Genomic DNA, 18,048 nt, shown 5'->3' on the forward strand with positions numbered 1-18,048 from the left:
CTGATGGGCGAATGGGGAACTGATAACGTGTGCCTTTGTTTGCGTGGCTGATCATTGTGTCCCCCTTTTCGGCTCTGTAAGTCTCTTCACCCCAGCCAGTCTGTCCGTCGTCGCCTCTCGATTTCAGCTAGGCGAGTAGTTTTCTGACGCGAATGTTCTTCCTCCCCACCCCCCGCCCCCCACCCCCACGCAGGGGTGATGTTGTGAATTGTATCTGGGCCTAAGTGTATGCGTTTCTGTATGCATGCGCTTTATTTATTTATTTTTATGTATTTTTCTTTAGTGCGGCCGTAGGTACGTGTTTGTGCTTAGTTACGGTGGAGAAGGAAAGGATGACGAGCGAGAAGGAAAGTTGGGGAAAAAAAGATTATGCCGTATGAAGATCAGTGAGAAAGATGGTGAAAAAAAAGTGATTGAATCTGTCAAGGGGAAAAAAAACGGCCCAAAAGAGCGAGGGATAAAAGTTATCTGAGTGGTGAAGACTGTAATTAATATATATATATATATATATACTACAGTTAACAACAGCGATACTGAAACAGTAATGATTATTTGTGCTGTGTGTGCAGGGACGAGAGTACGCAGATGGAGAAAGCCAAGTTCGGAGAACTGTGTCAGGTGGGTGCACGTAGGCTACCTGTTCTCCATACTGCATGATGCACTGTAAACACGTCAACTTCAGCTACTCTCACGTAAGAAGATTCTAAACAGCTAGGTGGCACCCTCTTTTTTTCTTTCTTTTTTTAAAGTGAACTTCAAGTTCATTTTTCTAAGACATCTTAAGATTACACTGGCTCTTAGTGCTGCAGCCTTGAGGGTCAGTTGGCCTTTGGCGACTATCCCAACGTTCCAATGCCAACAGTATTATAAAAAGAAAAAAAAAAGAAAAAAAATATATATATATATATATATAAAGAAAAACCACTCTTGGTCGAGAGAGAGATGATGTAGCTTAGGCTTGACATCCACCCAGATAGTCGGGACAACAGTTCCCTCCTCTGCATTTCTGGTTGCGGAAGTCGGTCACGACTATCATACAAGCATGCGATAGGTTCTTTGGTAGTTGCGCTGATGAAAATTCACGAACTTAAAATTGTTCACAAATTAATGTATGGGGTCTGTGTCTCCAATATGACGTCAGACTATTGACGTAGCATCGTTCATTGTACATCATTCCGGATAATCCCGGTCGTGCTGGTCTTTCTTCATTTTCTGGAGCGTTCAAGTGCCCAGGCCTGTTCGTGCAGTCTCGGACTAATCACGTTTCCGAACATCATTTCACTGTCCATATTTACCCAATCAGATTATTCAAAATTACGGGGTATTTCGCCCTGGTGTTCAGTCATTGCTCTTCTCATTCTCGTCTCTTTGAAGCCGAAATTGTCCTCTCCTCAATCCTTGCAGACTGGACTTGAATAATGGTGAAACAAAGAACAAACATTGACTGGTAGATTGTCCACCGAGTCGGTGATTAATCCAGTAACTAACAGTCCTCGACTCTCCTCCTCCCTTTCTCATCCTTTCGTCGCTACATACACTTTTATATTATAGCACCTCAAGAGGGATTGGTTTGATTTTGTTTCATCCTTTAAAGAATATTTTTGGGTTTTTTTCTGCTTTGGATGGAAGTGTACAGTGTCAATATTGAATCAGTATCGAAATCCATGATTTTTTTTTTTGTAGTTATCAAGAGCGTTATTATTATTACTTTTAAGAATTTTATTTTACCAAAGCTAAGCCCAACACAGACAAAAATACGCACACACGCACGTGAAAGAATTGTTTCAAGGAGGTATTAGAACAAATCTTCATCATATGCGTTTTTCATTTTATTGACTTTTCCCCGTCACCTCTGCCGCCCATCCTTTGTAACGAAAGGAAATAACTTGTTGAAGGGGAAAAAACCCTGTCTGAAAGTATTCAGATATCTTCGCTGAAAGAAATAGTCATTGGAGGAGGGATGGAGCGGGGTGGGGGGTGGTGGGGGGTGACATTTCAAGAACAGAAATATAATGATCTTTTCCTCTGTGTGTCTCTCGCCCCATCAGTATAATATCGTTTTGTAATGATCTCATCCTCCTCGTCCTCTTCTTCCTTTGCTTGTGTTCGAAGCGTGTGATTGAAGATCCCGTTACTCCTGTTTTTGCTTTCAGTTTACCGCGTTCAGTCACGATTTTAACATAATTTGAAAATAATCCGCTCTGTAAGGAATGCGTATCCTGTTGGAAACCTGTTATTTTTGTCATGTTTTCTCGAGTGTAGTGACATCTCTCTCTCTCTCTCTCTCTCTCTCTCTCTCTCTGTCTCTGTCTCTCTCTCAACAAACAACAAAATAGGAGAAGAAAAAACAACCGAGTCGTAGTTCTACGTATGTTCAATACAAAGGAAATGGCACATAACTCTCCCGTGACTCGGTCGTTCGTTTTGTATTTGCTGTGTGAGTATGTGACTGATCGCTAATGCCCAACCACAAGCAAAATGTCACAGTCAGAGCAAAAAGATGAACATGTTTCAAAGTTTATTGCATCATACGCGACTGAGCGACTTTTATTCATTGTTAAAAATGAACCCCGGTTTTGTTTGTTTGTTGTTTTTGCTGTTGTTGTATTTTTCCTTATTCTTGTAGGATTTTTTATTTGGAAAGAGAGATGAGTGTGTGCGGAGGAGGGGGGCTCCTTGTGACTAAACTGCTGAGATCTTTACAAGCTAAATATGTGGTTGGCAATACCATTTTGAAATTTCATCCTGTCAGTTATAACCCATCCCCCCCCCCCCTCCTTCCTTCTCCCTTCCGATGCCACCTTCCCCATCAGGATGTCTGCCGAGGGGGTTGGGGGGGGGGTCTGTGTGTGGGGCCCTTGTAGGAGTCATTACGGAGTTATCCCCTCCTGCCGAGGCCTCCGTCATAAAAAAATTCCAGACTCTGGAAGAAGTAGGAACAGTGCTGTCCGCGTTTTGCGCACAACGGTTAGTCCTTGGGACGACCTTTTGGAATTAGTATGTCATTTTATTTTATGAATTTTTGGCGGTTTTGGGTGGTGGTCGTTGGTTTAGTTTTGTTGGCCTGTGCATCTTCGTTTGTGTATGTAGGTGTCATTTTTTTATCTGTTTTTTTTTTTTTTATGGTGAACGAAATTTTATATCCTCCATTTCAGCACGTGCAAATAGCCGAAAAAATGAACAGAAGTTTTACACATAAAATTCTGCGTGTATGTTCGGTTTATATATTTTGGAAGGTGTCATAAAGCATCGATCGATGTGCAGGTCGTACATGTATAGATCTATATAGAGAAATACCCGCAGGAGTGCTTGCAGTTGAGTTGTGGCAGTCTTGCAAATTGGTTTCTCAAGAACTTTCCACTGCCTTCGTTCTATCATTATTTTCTTTAGCATTAATTGTTTCTTCTTCCTAGTTTTCAGCGCATGGACGGTCCTGCCGCTCCACTTGGCGATAAACAAAAAAAAGAGGGTTGGGTTGAACTCATCGAGCATGGAAAATACAGTTAGGTTCTGAGGTTATACCGACTGTGTGAAAAAAAAGTGAGATATTTTAAACCTCGATTGTCTTACACAAGCGTTTGTGGGGGTTTACATGCTTTCCCTCAGGTTTCTGCTGACAGTAAACGGTATTGAAAAGACCAGCACTTCACTGGCAAAATGCGTGACAATGAAGAGGCCAACAACCGCTTTGTGTTCATGGTCATGGAATTTAGCCCGAAAAAAGAAAAGAAAAGAAAACGATTTAGAATTAAAGATACTGTGAAGGAAAGGATGGAACGATGCACCAAAAAAGGACAGATGAGACGAATGCAGAAAGGAAGTTAGAAAAGAACTAGAAAAAAAATGGAGAAAAGGAGGGTTGGCTGTATAATGAAAGGAGCAAGACAACAGGGAAGAAGAGTTGATTCATCGATTGCAATTAGCAGCTGAGATTGTGCGTAAAATTTTTATTATTAAAAGTGGCTTAGTTTGTGTCATGAATAGAAATCTTGAATGATGTCCATTGGATTAATTGTTGCAAAATGACTTTAGTCTTTTTAGGTTTTTTTTATTTTTATTTTTTTTATTTTTTTTTTAGTGGTCGGCTTTTGATCTGCCAACTTTCCAGTGCACTTCAAGTGATCAGATTAGACTTAATAAGAGATTTTTTTTTTATCCTTCTTCCGTCGCGCTGTGGATTCTAGGGTCTGTTCTCTGTGAAAGAATACGGTAAATTTCGTCTAATGGGGAAATTCTTCGCTGAAAGTTTTCTGTTTTTTTTCTTAATGTCGTTTCTTCGTGTCTGTCCTTGAGGTTCTTTTAACGTTTTTCATGAGAGGCCCTCCTCCCCATGCCCACCCCCCTCCCTTCCCCATTTGCCACACATATCTAGATGCTGTTGCCTCAACACCATGTATTAGCCTATTAAGCGTTTCCTTCGTGTGTGTGTGTGTGTGTGTGTGTGTGTGTGTGTGTGTGTAGAGGAGAAGGGGGTACACACAGGCGCCCTCCACTAATCATTCGAGGTCTGTGGGGGGTCACCATGACGGACAGACAGGGTGTTGTGTCCCAGTGGTGCCGTGTGTCTGGTCGTGTTCCTGTGTCGTGTCCTCACACACAAGTAGGCTACGTCAGGTCTGGTAGCGGACATCATAACAGTCCGTCGTGTCTCAGGGGACCGGGATGATGCCGAGTGCTGGTGATTCTGTTGAATGACATATTAAAGAAAGAAAAAGCAAAAAAAAAAAGCCTCGTTTCCATGACTGAAAATGTGGATCTGGAGTGTGTGCGTGTGTGTGACATTTTTACATTAACCGTTTTCTGTTCTTATAATTGATTTTTTTTTTTTTTATCACGAAAATCAAACCAGCTTTGATTCATCTCGCCCATTTTCGTAAATCTTTTTACCCTGTCAACACTACGAATCATGTAAAATAACTTGAAGCAGAGACTCAGTGCTTTGTATAGCGCCTTCACCACTTCCGTTCCACGTTCTATGCAGTGTGTTACCTTAAACCAGTTGAAATTTGATGGGTCTCCAGTAAACTGATTTCTGGATTCCGCTAGTTGAGAGATGGGTGGAAAATGAGGCGTTGCTGTCTCGCTCGTCTTCCCCGCCCACCCATCCTTACATCCCCCCTCCCTCACGTCGCCTGTAATGTGTCATGCTTCCGGTATCTCGCGGGAAGTAAGAACGGATAACATTTTAATTATTTCCATACGAACGGCGAAAGAGACGACGTTAACAGCGTTTCACCCCAATTACCATCATCAAAATATTGCAAGCGGAAGGCTCTTATACTGAAGACGTGAATGTGAACAAAGAATACCACAATTCTGACGACGGAAGCTAAAGGTTGGGTCATTCAGACACCCCTTTCTTCATCCCATTTCTTCCGAAGGCTTTAGGCCTGTATTCAATTTGCTTGTATCGCTCTTGCGGATACGGCAGCTTTTTCACAGTACCCCCACCTTCTTCTCTCCTTCCCGGTTGTCTGTACCTTTCAAAGAAAAGTTGGATTTTATGCAAAGCGCAGGTTTTGTTTGTTTGTTTGTTTTTGTTTTTCTTTTCATGAGATGACATGGGATTGTATTTCTGCACCACTTGTTTGCATCCTTCCTTCCCAATACAACCCTCTTTGTAAAGAAAGGGGATTGCATGAACTCCACACAGATTTGTCTTCTCCACACACAAAGGTTTCACTTGTGGAAGACAGCATTTATTCCAGCTTGTTTTACATTACAAATACTTCTAATCGCACAGATCTCATCGAACTTTCCCTCCATACACTAAAAGGTAAATACATGAATTGAAATAAATGAATTCATTCGTTCGAACCAGGAAAAACAGATTATCGTTTTTGTTGAATGATAGGTATACCGAAACGCACACCGTACACACTTAACACTGACAGATGCACATGATGGACTTTTGTTTTCGTGTATAATGATTGCAGTTCAAAAACAAACTGCAGTTTTCCCCACAAGGATGCCTGGTCGATCTTTTGATTGTCATTGGCTAACAAGTAGCTCTGCAATTCCCTCTTTTTCTAATCATTGTCTTTTTTTCTGCCTGCTTCAGTTCTTGTTCTGATCAGCTCGCCTGCATTTTGCTAATCAAGACCTCAACCGTTATTTGATTCTGTACTTTTTTTCCCCACGTTTATTTTGCGCTGCACCATTGACAGACTGCGATGGGCTGCGTAATCTGAATTGCGTGATACGGCGCATCAGTAATTGACTGGTGGATCTAATCTAAAAATGATTGCAGCGTGGCTTTCCTGGGAGATGAAAAGAACAATGAATGATCGAGAACGCAAACCTGAAACAAAACAAAATACACAATTGCAGATTTCCGGTAAAATTGCCTCTAGAGCGGGCGCACAAGAAAGACTACAGAAAGTCGAATTCAAACTGTGTTCAGAATCGCCTTCATTTTTGCAGCTTCATTCATTCATGCTCCAGGCTCGCTTGATTTAGATCTATCAAGGTCAGAGTAAATAACCTGTATGGTGGTAGGTTTTCATGTGCTTTACCCTATTTTTGTGTGTGACACAGCGTTAATTGCTTGTTCTGGAACTGAAGCTGTAAATTTGTCATGAATTCCGGTTTCAAGTTATAAATTTATTAGTTTCCCCCTCAGTTGAAAGATCACCACCACCCCACAACCCCTTGGCGTTCAGTTGGTTTGTAGGCAAGCAGATTAATTGATTGAGGAGGTTTTGTTAACAGCAGCCTTTAGTTTTTAGTTGGAGTGTGCACATTGACCGACAGATTGTTTCGTGTGTGTTGCAGTATGCCCCCGGAAGGCTGTGGTTTGCTCGCTACGTCAACTCACAGGTAAATAGAACATGGGTGCTTCTTTTTGTTTTTAGTTTTCCTTTTTGTTCTGTCACATGGATTCTCATGTTTTTTCGATGTTTCTAGACCTTTGTGGTTGAACTGATGTTAAGCCACTGAATAACTTGTGTTGGAAGTCTATTACATTTTTTCCTTCATCCTTTCTCAGTCGCTTGTCTCTATCACTCTGTCTTATGGGTGCTTTTCAATCTCACCAATTTAATGTGCTCTGTCTTGTGGGTTATGTGTGTGTGTGTGTGCGCGCGCGTGCGCACACGCCCGCGTGCGGGTGTGTGTTCTAGATTTTCTGTACACAGTAATTGGAAACTCCAGGCTGCAATCAATATTTCAAGAATTCAGGAGGACCCATTCACATAGACCAGGAACCACTCCTGAAAAATGTCCCTTCAGACTGGCTATCAGTTTACAACCACTTGTCTTCCTCTTGAATCTGAAGGGGGCTAATGGAATGTCACCAGCTTATTTTCCCTAAATAGAAGTTCCACAGCTACATGGACAGTTACTTCCCCCTCTCCCTCCTCACATACACTTTACCCTTTGCTCATGAAGTGCATAATGCTTTTATTCAGGTGAGGTGAAATAGTTCATTTTCCCATGGACATACTGGACTCAAACTTGTCACCATAGCACATGGGGATTTTTTGTTGTTTGTTAAAGTGATGAGATAACTTACATTGAACAAGTACTGAGTAAGTATTGTCAGGAATAAACCATTTTCCGTCTTCTGTCGCAGAATGGAACCTCATAGAATAAATAACTACAGAATGAAAAGAACACTGTTGAATGGACTCACCTCAAGTCTGTATTGTCTGAATTGCACTGAACAGATTGTCAGATTGCTCCCTGTGTCTTATCAATGAGACCTTGTCTTTGTGTTGCTTAATGTGTAATACCATTACTAATAGTGAAGCGTAAGGTGCTGGCTGTTGATGCTGAGACAGTGAGTGAATAACTTCTTCATCTGGGTTCGTGGGCTGCAACTCCCATGTACAGGAGTGGGCTTTTAATGTGTATGACCGTTTTTACCCTGCCATGTAGGCAGCGGTACTCTGTTTTTGGGGGTGTGCATGCTGGGTTTGTTCTTGTTTCCATAACCCACCGAATGCTGACATGGATTACAGGATCCTTAACGTGCGTATTTGATCTTCTGCTTGCGTATACACTCGAAGGGGGTTCAGGCACCAGCAGGTCTGCACATATGTTGACCTGGGAGATCGGAAAAAATCTCCACCCTTTACCCACCAGGTACCGTTACCGAGATTTGAACCCGGAACCCTCAGATTGAAAGTCCAATGTTTAACTATTTGGCTATTGCGCCTGTCAAGTGAATAACAAACAAGACACTGGCTGTGTGTTAAGTTAATGAGAGTTAATAACTACTACTTTATGATATCGGATTACATACATTTGGCCAGGCGCAGTATCACAGCCTACACAATTTGTGAATTACTCAACATTGAAACTGTGCAAAAACAAATACTTGATATAAGACAAATACATGAATGTAAAAGCATTGCATTTATCATTCCATTCCACATATTCATTCCACACATTGCAGGTAATATATGTGAAATGCTAAAAGACAGGAAGAATCAAATTGATTTAGAAGATGTGAACATAACACACTGCTCTCAACATGCCTTGACTTACATTTTTTACATACACATATATCTGAAAACTGAAACAGATTGCAACAAACATCTTCACACACATAAGAAGTGAACATAAAATATTGAAATACACATTCATAATACACAGAGTAATCACATGCATATTTAAAAACTGAAACAAATAAATTGCAATAAACTTCTTGGCACACACTCTTGAACCTGCTTGCCTGGATTCTGTCTGCCTGTCTGGCTCTGTGGCAGTCACGTACCACAGTTGTTCAGGTTAATGGATCAACCATTCATTTTGACAGTGTCACAGATGGTAGTGGACATTCAATCTTCTCCTCACTCCTTCTCTCTGTCCTCTTGTGTTCTTCTTCGCCTGCTTTTTCATTCTCTTCATGGATTGTCTCACAAGGAAACAGCTGTGGAGGGGTCACAAACTGACTGAACCTTGGAGAAACTTGTGGTCATGCTGTAAGGTGCCTGCAAATTCTCTTCCATCATTTGAAGCAGATGGTCACACACACACACACACACACACACACACACACACACACACACACACACACACACACACACACACACACACACCAAAGACTGAAATATGGCAAGCATCACATCAAGAAACTTTATAAGTATCACACCTCAAGAAACTTAATAAGTATCACTATTTGATGTTTCGAACCTTACACAGCACTTTTAATAGTAGTATACCCCCCAAAAGTGGGTCTAACACAGCAAACACACTGAACACAAACACATGCATGTCGCTCCTTGTGAAACGCCACCCATAACATAGAATACTGGTTGTGTGTTACAGATTGTGAATAACAAGAGTGCAGGCTGTGTGTTGTAGAGAGTGAATAACAAGAGTGTAGGTGTTATGTAAAAGAGAACCCCTGGAAACGGGAGTATGGCTGCCTACATGGCAGGGTAAAAATGGTCATACATGTTAAAGCCCACCAGTGTACATATGAGTGAATGTGGGAGATGTATCCCACAAACAAGAAGAAGAAGAATATTACAGAGAGTGAATAACAAAGAATGTTACAGAGAGTGAATAACAAAGTTCATACTGTGTAATGCAGAATGAATAAGAGAGGGCTGGTTGTGTGTTGCACTGGGTGAATAACAAGTGTGTTGGCTGTGTGTTGTAGAGTGAATAACAAGTTTGCTGACTGTGTTGCAAAGAGTGTTGGTGGTGTGATGTAGAGAGTGAATAACAAGTGTGCTGACTGTGTTGCAAAGAGCGTTGGTGGTGTGTTGTAGAGAGTGAATAACAAGTGTGCTGACTGTGTTGCAAAGAGCGTTGGTGGTGTGTTGTAGAGAGTGAATAACAAGTGTGCTGACTGTGTTGCAAAGAGTGTTGGCTGTGTGTTGTAGAGAGTGAATAACAAGTGTGCTGACTGTGTTGCAAAGAGTGTTGGCTGTGTGTTGTAGAGAGTGAATAACAAGAGTGCTGGCTGTGTGTTGCAGAGAGTGAATAACAAGAGTGCTGGCTGTGTGTTGCAGAGAGTGAATAACAAGAGAGTGCCGGAGCAGATCTTTTTCCGCCTGGTGCAGTACCTGGCTGTGTGCCTGTTTGAGTGTCACGAGGCGGAGGACTTCTCCCCTGCCAAGACCTTGATGAACATGTGCTTCACCTTTTACTGTGACAGTGAGTATACCTCCCTCCTCCTGTCTGCATGGCTCTCTTGTCTACATTTCATTTTCTGTTTTTAATGAAAGAAAATCACCATGAGATGACCTTTGCAGTCAACATGGCATTAATTCAACATTTAGCTGACCATACAGCATATTTCACCTGGTCTGTCTCACACATTCTTTGCCTTCCCGTGTCTTTACATAGTTTCCCTTTTGCTCTCCCTCTTGTTACTGGTGCCAGCTGTATGTGTATTGCATCATTGTTATACTTCAGCCACAGATTTCCCTGCATGAATTATGGTTACTCTGTCCCCAGAGAGGGCATTGCAGTGGCCTAATCAGCGCCACCCTCTTCCTTCTGTCTGCTTATGTCTACACATACCTTGGATACTACATTTGAAATCCACTGAGCAAGTGGCTGTGGAGGGCAAGGCAGCATTTAAGTGACCGTGTGCCCACGTCCACAGTAGGACAAACAGCAGACAGCATTACCTGTGACAAGGACAGTGGATAGGAGGCCTCAAAGCAGTATAAGAAATCCTTGATTTAAACCCCAGTCACTTGGAGCTTAGTGTCAAAGCAGAATAATCCCGGGCCCTGGAAGACGTCATTGCTGCCAAGTAGGGGTAAAAAAGTGACAGAAATGAAGTATAGAAATATTTAATCACTGATTGAGAACAGGGCAATTTCTAGGTGTAGTTCGGCCAAGATGGGCCATGAGCATAGGTTCAATAGAAGGCAGAATGACATTGCTTCCAAGCTGCAAAGAGGAGGATTAGAAATATTTAGCCACTGAATGGGCACAGGGCAATCTTAAGATGTAGTTCTACCAAGATAGACCATTAACATGGATTCTGTGGAGGCCAGGGATTTGGGAGAGATGTGGAAAATATTTAACCACTGAATTGTTCAGCCAAGAAAGGTCATTAGTATAGGTTCTAACTTAATCTAAGGAAGGCAGTAAATTGGCACACATCTGGAAAATGTCTTTTTGTTCATGGAAGATTTGTATTCCGTCCTGTGGGACACATTTTGATATAACAAATCTTGAGCACTACTGGATCCTGATATTTTTCTGCAGTATAGTTGTTTTTTAAACCTGTCAGATTATATATTCCATCCTGTGGAGCGCATTATTTGATATGACAAATCTTGAGCACTACTGGATCCTGATACTTTTCTGCAGAGTCAAAAAAAAGAAGTCAAATTACAATACAATGATAAAAGAAATGAAAAAAACAAACAAAACAAAAAAACTGTACGACAGAATTTTGCGCACATTTTAAACCATACAATTTTGTACCTTAAACCCTGAAATGGCCCCTTATGGTTGGCAGGGTTATAAACAAAATTATTTGATTTGATTTGCATGTTACCTTGACACAGGGAGAACTATGACAACCATTTCTGATCCGTTCAGTGACAAATTGACTCACAACTTACTGAAGGGTGAGAAAGCCTGGTATCAAGCTGACTGCTAGCTCCAGGAACGCCCTTCCCCCTCACAAGGGCTGATGCTGAAAATACATCAGGTGTTAGCGTCTGACATCCAGTGAGCAGGTGGCATTAGAATCCAAGGCAGCAACGATGATTTGAAGTCCAGAGGAGGACTAACAGCTGACCAATTTACCTGTCGTCTCGCGTTGAACACATGGAAAGTGAAAAGGGCAGTAAGTTGGTGGCCTCAAAGCAGTATTAAACCTATACTTTACCTCAACTCCCTATGTAACTATATAAACTATTTCTGCCTGGAAAAAACAAAAAAAGACCGAAGAAATGTAGAACTATTTTGCTACTGACTGGGCACAGGGCAAACTTAGCATGTCATTCTGCAAAGACAGTCAGCATGGGCTCAGTGAAAGGCAATAATTTGGGATAGATCTGGAAAGAAAAAAAATGCAAGAACAAACAGTCAGGTCATGTCCCCACGGAGTGTATTTTCTTTCCTAAAGCTTTCGTCCTATACTTGGGCTTCATCAGGCTGTCCAACACACAGAAGGACCAAAATAAGTCAGCCTATCACCACCCCCACACGCACATTAACGCACAAACACACACACTCTCTCTCACACCCACTTTGATAAACACACATGCACAGGCTTGCATAAGCTGGACAACACAAGAAGCAAGCCTTTAAATATTAAACATCTGCTTGTCTATGAGGAATTGTTTAGTATTGGGTACAATCGTTGGCTCATTGAAGACCCTTTTTTTTTTTATTAACTCATTTTTCAAAATTATTTCTTTAATTATAGATATAAATCAGATTCAGTGTTGATGGTTTTCATGTAGGCTTGTCTTTGAATTTGTGTTTTTAGTGTCACAAAATAAAATTAAAACTTTATCACACAATTCCATATAATGATATACATTCTGGACTCCCAGGAATCAGTCTTAACTGGCAAGAGAAATGGAACTTGTTTGGATGTTGCCTGACTTGATTTTCATGGGTTTTCAGTCCTGAAATGATCCTTTGTTGTCAGCAGGGCAATACTCATCATGATTCTGTCATTTGATCCTTTTCTGCAATGTTCCACAAGAATTTTTTCTTTTCTTAAAGGAATTCATGAGTTGGTAATTTGATTTTTAATTGTGATTGTTGAGCAGTATTTGCCAAAGTTTTTGCATAATGATTCATCTCAAACAGGACATACATTGTTAGGATTGCTGTTGACTTGACTGGTTTCATTGTACCTGCTTCATCTTCATATAGGTATGTACAGTGGACTTCAGAATAGACACTGGTGTTCATAAAACATATCAAAATGCCTAATTTATGTTGAATGTTGAATGGCAGTGACACCATTTTGTATCAGTCAACAAAACTGCAAATTGTTCCTGGATGGTTCTAGGAAAGAATGTCATCTGCCGGTACTGTGTCGTATTGGATGGGATGTCATATTGCAGGGGGTGGGACTTTCTTGTTTTGCGGCGACTCCGTCCTCTGACTTGGAACCGTCAGTGAAGATGCTTTGAAAAGTGGGGAATTTGTGGCAGAGTTCCGAATAGTAAGTTCTGCAGGCCAGAGAACTGGTGGAGTCTTTACGGTATGAGGCCAGATCGAATCGGACCTCAGGTGTTGTAAAGGTCCACGGAGGGCTGTCAGGGAACTTAGAGAAATCTGAGATGCCACCGACATCCAGATCGGCATTTTCTAAGTGCGGCTGAATGCGGAGTCCGAGGGGAGGTATGCAGTTTGGGTTGTCTTTAAATTTCTTACCGAAAGGGTTGTTGAATACAGCGTCGTAAGCAGGGTTTGTAGGTTCAGAAAACAATTTCAAATAATAGTTTAGGGTCAGCTTCAGTTTGCGGTTGGAGAGAGGCGGTTCCCCCGCATCTGCGTACAGGCTGTGCACAGGGGTGGTGCGGAAAGCACCTAAGCTGAGACGGAGCCCTTGGTGGTGTACAGGGTCCAACAGTTTCAGGTAAGACGGTCTGGCCGAGCCGTATACTACACTTCCATAATCCAGTTTGGACCGGACCAGGGCTCTGTAGAGGTGCAAGAGAGTTCTCTTATCAGCACCCCAGTTCGTGTGTGCCACAACTCGGATGATGTTCAGGGCTTTTTGGCAAGATACTTTCAGCTGTTTAATATGGCTGAGGAAGTTCAGCTTCTGATCAAAGACGACCCCTAAAAATTTGGCTTCCTTGACCGCCGGGATGGTGGATTTTCCCAGACGGATTTCAGGGTCTGGATAGAACTGGCGAAAATTATGAAAATGGATGTATTCAGTTTTGGAGGACGAAAATGTGAAGCCATTCTCCTCTGCCCAACACTGGATTTTGTTGACGCAGAGCTGAAGCCGTCGCTGGATGCTGGCATACGTGCTGCCAGTTGCATATAAGGCAAAATCATCCACGAACAACGAGCTGTCCGATCCCTTCTGAACGGATTGAACAATGTCATTAATTTTGATGCTGAAAAGAGCCGGCGACAGGATGCTCCCTTGCGGGACACCCAGCTCCTGCTCGTGAATGTCGGACAGGGTGGTGCCGACTCTCACCTGGAATTGTCTGTCTTGTAAAAAAATTGTGGATGAACTGAGGCAGGTGTCCTCGGAAGCCAAGCTTGTGCAAGTCCGAGAGAATTCCAAATTTCCAGGTGGTATCGTAAGCTTTCTCCAAGTCAAAAAATATGGCCACCACATGTTGTTTGTTTACAAAGGCATTTCTTACAGTGGTTTCCAGACGAACCAGATGGTCAACGGTAGAGCGATGCTTGCGGAAACCACACTGTTCTTTCGCCAGAAGGCCGTCAGTCTCTAGTTTCCACATCAGTCTACCGTTGACCATCTTCTCCATCAGTTTGCAGATGCAGCTGGTCATTGCTATTGGGCGGTAGTTGGAGGGGTTCAAGGGGTCTTTTCCCGGTTTCGGCAGCGGGATTATGAGGGCTTTCCGCCAGGAGGGTGGAAAAAAGCCTGTGACCCAGATGTGGTTATAAACTTTAAGCAGGGTGTCCAGACAGGTTTGGGGAAGATGCTTTAAGAGTTTATAATGGACCTCATCCATTCCTGGACAGGAATCCGTACAGGTCTGAAGGGCAGATTTAAGTTCATTCATTGTGAAAGGAAGGTTGTAATTCTCTGTGTTGTTGGAAAAGAAGTTACATGGTGTTTTTTCTGACAGGTTTTTGGTTTTAAGAAACCGAGCAGATTTGTTAGCAGATCTCGAGTTCTGTTCAATTGTGGAGGCAAGCAAATTGGCAACTGCTTTCTTCTCTGTGACCAGAGCGTCTGAAAGTTTAAGATGATGAAAGGTTGGGCATACGTTTTTGCCCTTAATTCTTTTTAAAACCCTCCACACTTTCTTCTTGGGTGTGTTAGAGGTTAAGGAAGAGCAAAAATCTCTCCATGACTTCCTCTGGCTCTTTTTAAAAACATACCTGGCTTTCGCCCTCAGCTGTTGATGGGTTCGAACGCTATCGGTCTCCGGTCTCAGAAAGACGCGTCGCTGCGCTCTCTTCCGAGATTTACGGGCCTCCCGACATTCCACGTTGAACCAGGGCGTTCTTGGCACCTGAGGCTTGGAGGTAGACGATGGGACTGCTGCTTTGGCGCAATCTAAAACGATCCGAGTCAGAGTGTCAGCAGGGTCCTTGCTTTTCAATACTGTTTCTTCCTGCAGCTCCGCTCTTATCTTCGTGGTAAAAAAACTCCAGTCTGCTTTGTCATAGTTCAGGCGGTCAGGCAGAGAGTCACCTTCTCCATCTGTGGGGCGGAGGACGACAGGAAAGTGGTCACTCCCGTGCAGATCGTCGTGCACTTTCCACTTGTAGTCAAGGACCAACGATGGATCGCAGACCGACAGATCTAAACACGAGAGCTTTCCAGAGGACAGATGAAGGTAAGTGGGAGACTTGTCGTTAAGACAGCACAGGTCCATGTCGGAAAGAAGGTTTTCCAAGAGAAGACCTCGGGCTGATGTCATCTCACTACCCCAGAGAGGGGAGTGTCCATTGATGTCGCCCAACAGTAAAAACGGACGTGGGAGCTGGTCGACCAGGTTCATGAGGTCCTGCCTCAGAACACGGACGGCAGGAGGAAGGTACAGAGAGCAGACAGTGATGGTTTTCTCAAGTGTGACTCTGACTGCCACCGCCTGTAAAGGGGTGCTTAAAAGAACTGTACTGTATGAAAGGGACTTGCGAATAAAAAGAGCGACACCTCCCGTCAATCCCTCTTGCTTCGGTTGAGCGGGTTTAAAAACGGAGTTAAAACCAGAGAGAGATAAAACCTTGCCATCTCTTTGCAGAGTTTCCTGCAGCGCCAGCACTGAAGGTTTCAAAGCACGACAAAGCAGCTGGAGTTCCTGGAAATTGGCGTTGAACCCCCGGATGTTCCAGTGGATCACTGCCATTAAGAAGGTTAAAAAAAAAATAAAGCAGCAGCCTATTCCATCGCTACCCCCTGCTCCTCTGCTTACGGTGGCTCAAGGTCGGCCAAGATGGAGTATCTATTTTTTGAACTGGATTTTTCTGATTCCGACCAAGTCGGAATATCCACAACCTCGGCTCTTCCTGATCCCGCCGAGGTCGCAACCCTCCCCTCCTTGAGTTTAGGAGGTATGGGGGGTTTCTGGCCACTTCTGCCAGCCCGAGGGCCAGGCAGACGAGAGGCAGGGCGAGGGGTGGGGGAGGGCGGGAGGTGGACAACGTGCCTCCGCCCGAGGCTTTTCTCTCCCGCCCAGCGGCCCCTGAGGACTGCCGCACAGGATGGGAAGGGGTGGACACGGCGTCTCCACCCAAGGCCAACGGTTCTAACGAGGTGGGTAAGTCGTCCGTCTGCGTCCCTGTGGACGTCGTCTGAACCGCGACGTCCACCGTCTTGGGTCTGACGACAGAGGGGTAAGACGCCTTAGGCGACGCGGCCTCCACCTGTTTCCTTGCCTCAAAGAAGGATATCTTCTTTTCTGTCTTCACCTTCTGGATTTGTTTTTCTTTTTTCCAGGCGGGGCAGTCTTTCGATGAGGACGGGTGGCCACCTCCGCAGTTCGCACAACGGGCTGGACTGACGCAATCGCCCTGGTGCGCCGCCTTCGAACAGGTGCCACACGCCTCTTCCTCCTTGCATCGGTCTCTCACGTGTCCAAATTTCTGGCATTTGAAACATCTTAGAGGGGACGGCACGTACAGGCTTACACTAACCATCAGGTATCCGACTCGAATGTCCTTGGGGACATCCGGGCAGCAGAAGGTGAGGAAGAAAGTGTTGGTCAGGACTGTCTGACCCCTTCCTCACCGTCACCCTGTACACGTCGGTCACTCCCTGAGAGGACAGCTCGCTCTTGATTTCAGCTTCAGACACGCCTTTCAACTCCGGGCATCTGATAACCCCCTTTGAGCAGTTGAGACCTTTGTGAGGGGAAACCTTCACCGCCCTATCCACAAAAGTGGTCGCCTTGAGAAGAAGCTGTGTCTGCCTTTTTGACTCTGCACTAAAAACGCTCCGCTCCTCAGCCTCTTGATGGATTTCAGCGATCCTGCCAGACACTGAAAGCCCTTCTGGATAGCGAAGGGGCTGAGAGCCGACAAGGGCTTGTCGTCATCAGCGCCCTCCATCACAAGCCACGATGGCCAAAATCCAGAGGTCTCAACGACCTCTGAATCTGAGTCTGAGTCGTCTGTTCCCGGTCTCCTCCTTTTTCCGAGTTTAGGGGTGTGTGTTTGTTTAGGATTCATGTTTAATAATTGTAAATTCATCCCTCCCTTACCCACCCACCATGGGGTCCAACTTAGGGGCCAGGGTCAAGGGAACACCAGCTTGACCTCTTCCAGGTTTCGGGAGGGATATACGACCAACAGCCTAGCTCCAACGTGTTCCCCCCCGATCATGCCCAGCTCCTGGGGACAGAGAACTGAGCACTACGGGGTTTACCTTCGTCAGCCACTAAACTGCCAGTCTTGACCCAGCCCCACGAAGGGGTAGCCGATTGACACACACGGGCCAATGTGTGCCGCCTGTCTTAAGAGAGGTCCGAGCCAAAGGGATGTGTTGAGAGCAGCGTGCTCTCTCAATCCCCAGGATCTCATTCCCCTCCATCACAGGTCGCGCCGCACGGCAAACACGGCGGGCCTAAAGAAGGCCGCAGAGAAAAAAAGAATGTGGAAAAGAAGGCTTGATGGGGAGCTGAGGACAGAAAAGAGGCAGTAAAAAGGAGAATAGAGAACAGCGAAAGGGACAGTGGGTCACGTTTAGTTTGGGCCTCACTCACGACCTGTTCGGCATGGGAAGCCCTATCAGGGGCATCAGTACAAAAACCACCACTTATTCAGCCCTAACAGCTACGATGGCTATGTAGGCTGTCAATTAAGACCTGGGACCAGAGCAGCAAAACCCCAAGAAGCACTGATGCCCCCGCCAACATAGCTTGCTCGATCACTGGCCACTAAGCCTCCCGACCACGACAAGGTAGTGACCCTCCCGGGAGAGGGTCAAGAGAACACCAGCCT

At 44.2% G+C, this 18,048-nt stretch overlaps 1 protein-coding gene across 1 annotated transcript in view; it reads left to right on the forward strand.

Moving 5' to 3' along the window:
* The first annotated feature begins 575 nt into the window (after window positions 1-575).
* The window catches only part of LOC143300693 (uncharacterized protein KIAA0513-like), a 30,405-nt gene continuing 12,932 nt past the window's right edge, over window positions 576-18,048 (forward strand). Inside the window, exons 1-3 of the mRNA XM_076614540.1 lie at window positions 576-618; window positions 6,775-6,819; window positions 9,966-10,110. Of these exons, the coding sequence (XP_076470655.1) occupies window positions 586-618; window positions 6,775-6,819; window positions 9,966-10,110 (223 nt within the window). The 5' untranslated portion in view covers window positions 576-585. The remainder of the gene's footprint in view (window positions 619-6,774; window positions 6,820-9,965; window positions 10,111-18,048) is intronic.

This window comes from Babylonia areolata, chromosome 26, assembly GCF_041734735.1.
Source record: "Babylonia areolata isolate BAREFJ2019XMU chromosome 26, ASM4173473v1, whole genome shotgun sequence".
Taxonomy (NCBI): domain Eukaryota; kingdom Metazoa; phylum Mollusca; class Gastropoda; order Neogastropoda; family Buccinidae; genus Babylonia; species Babylonia areolata.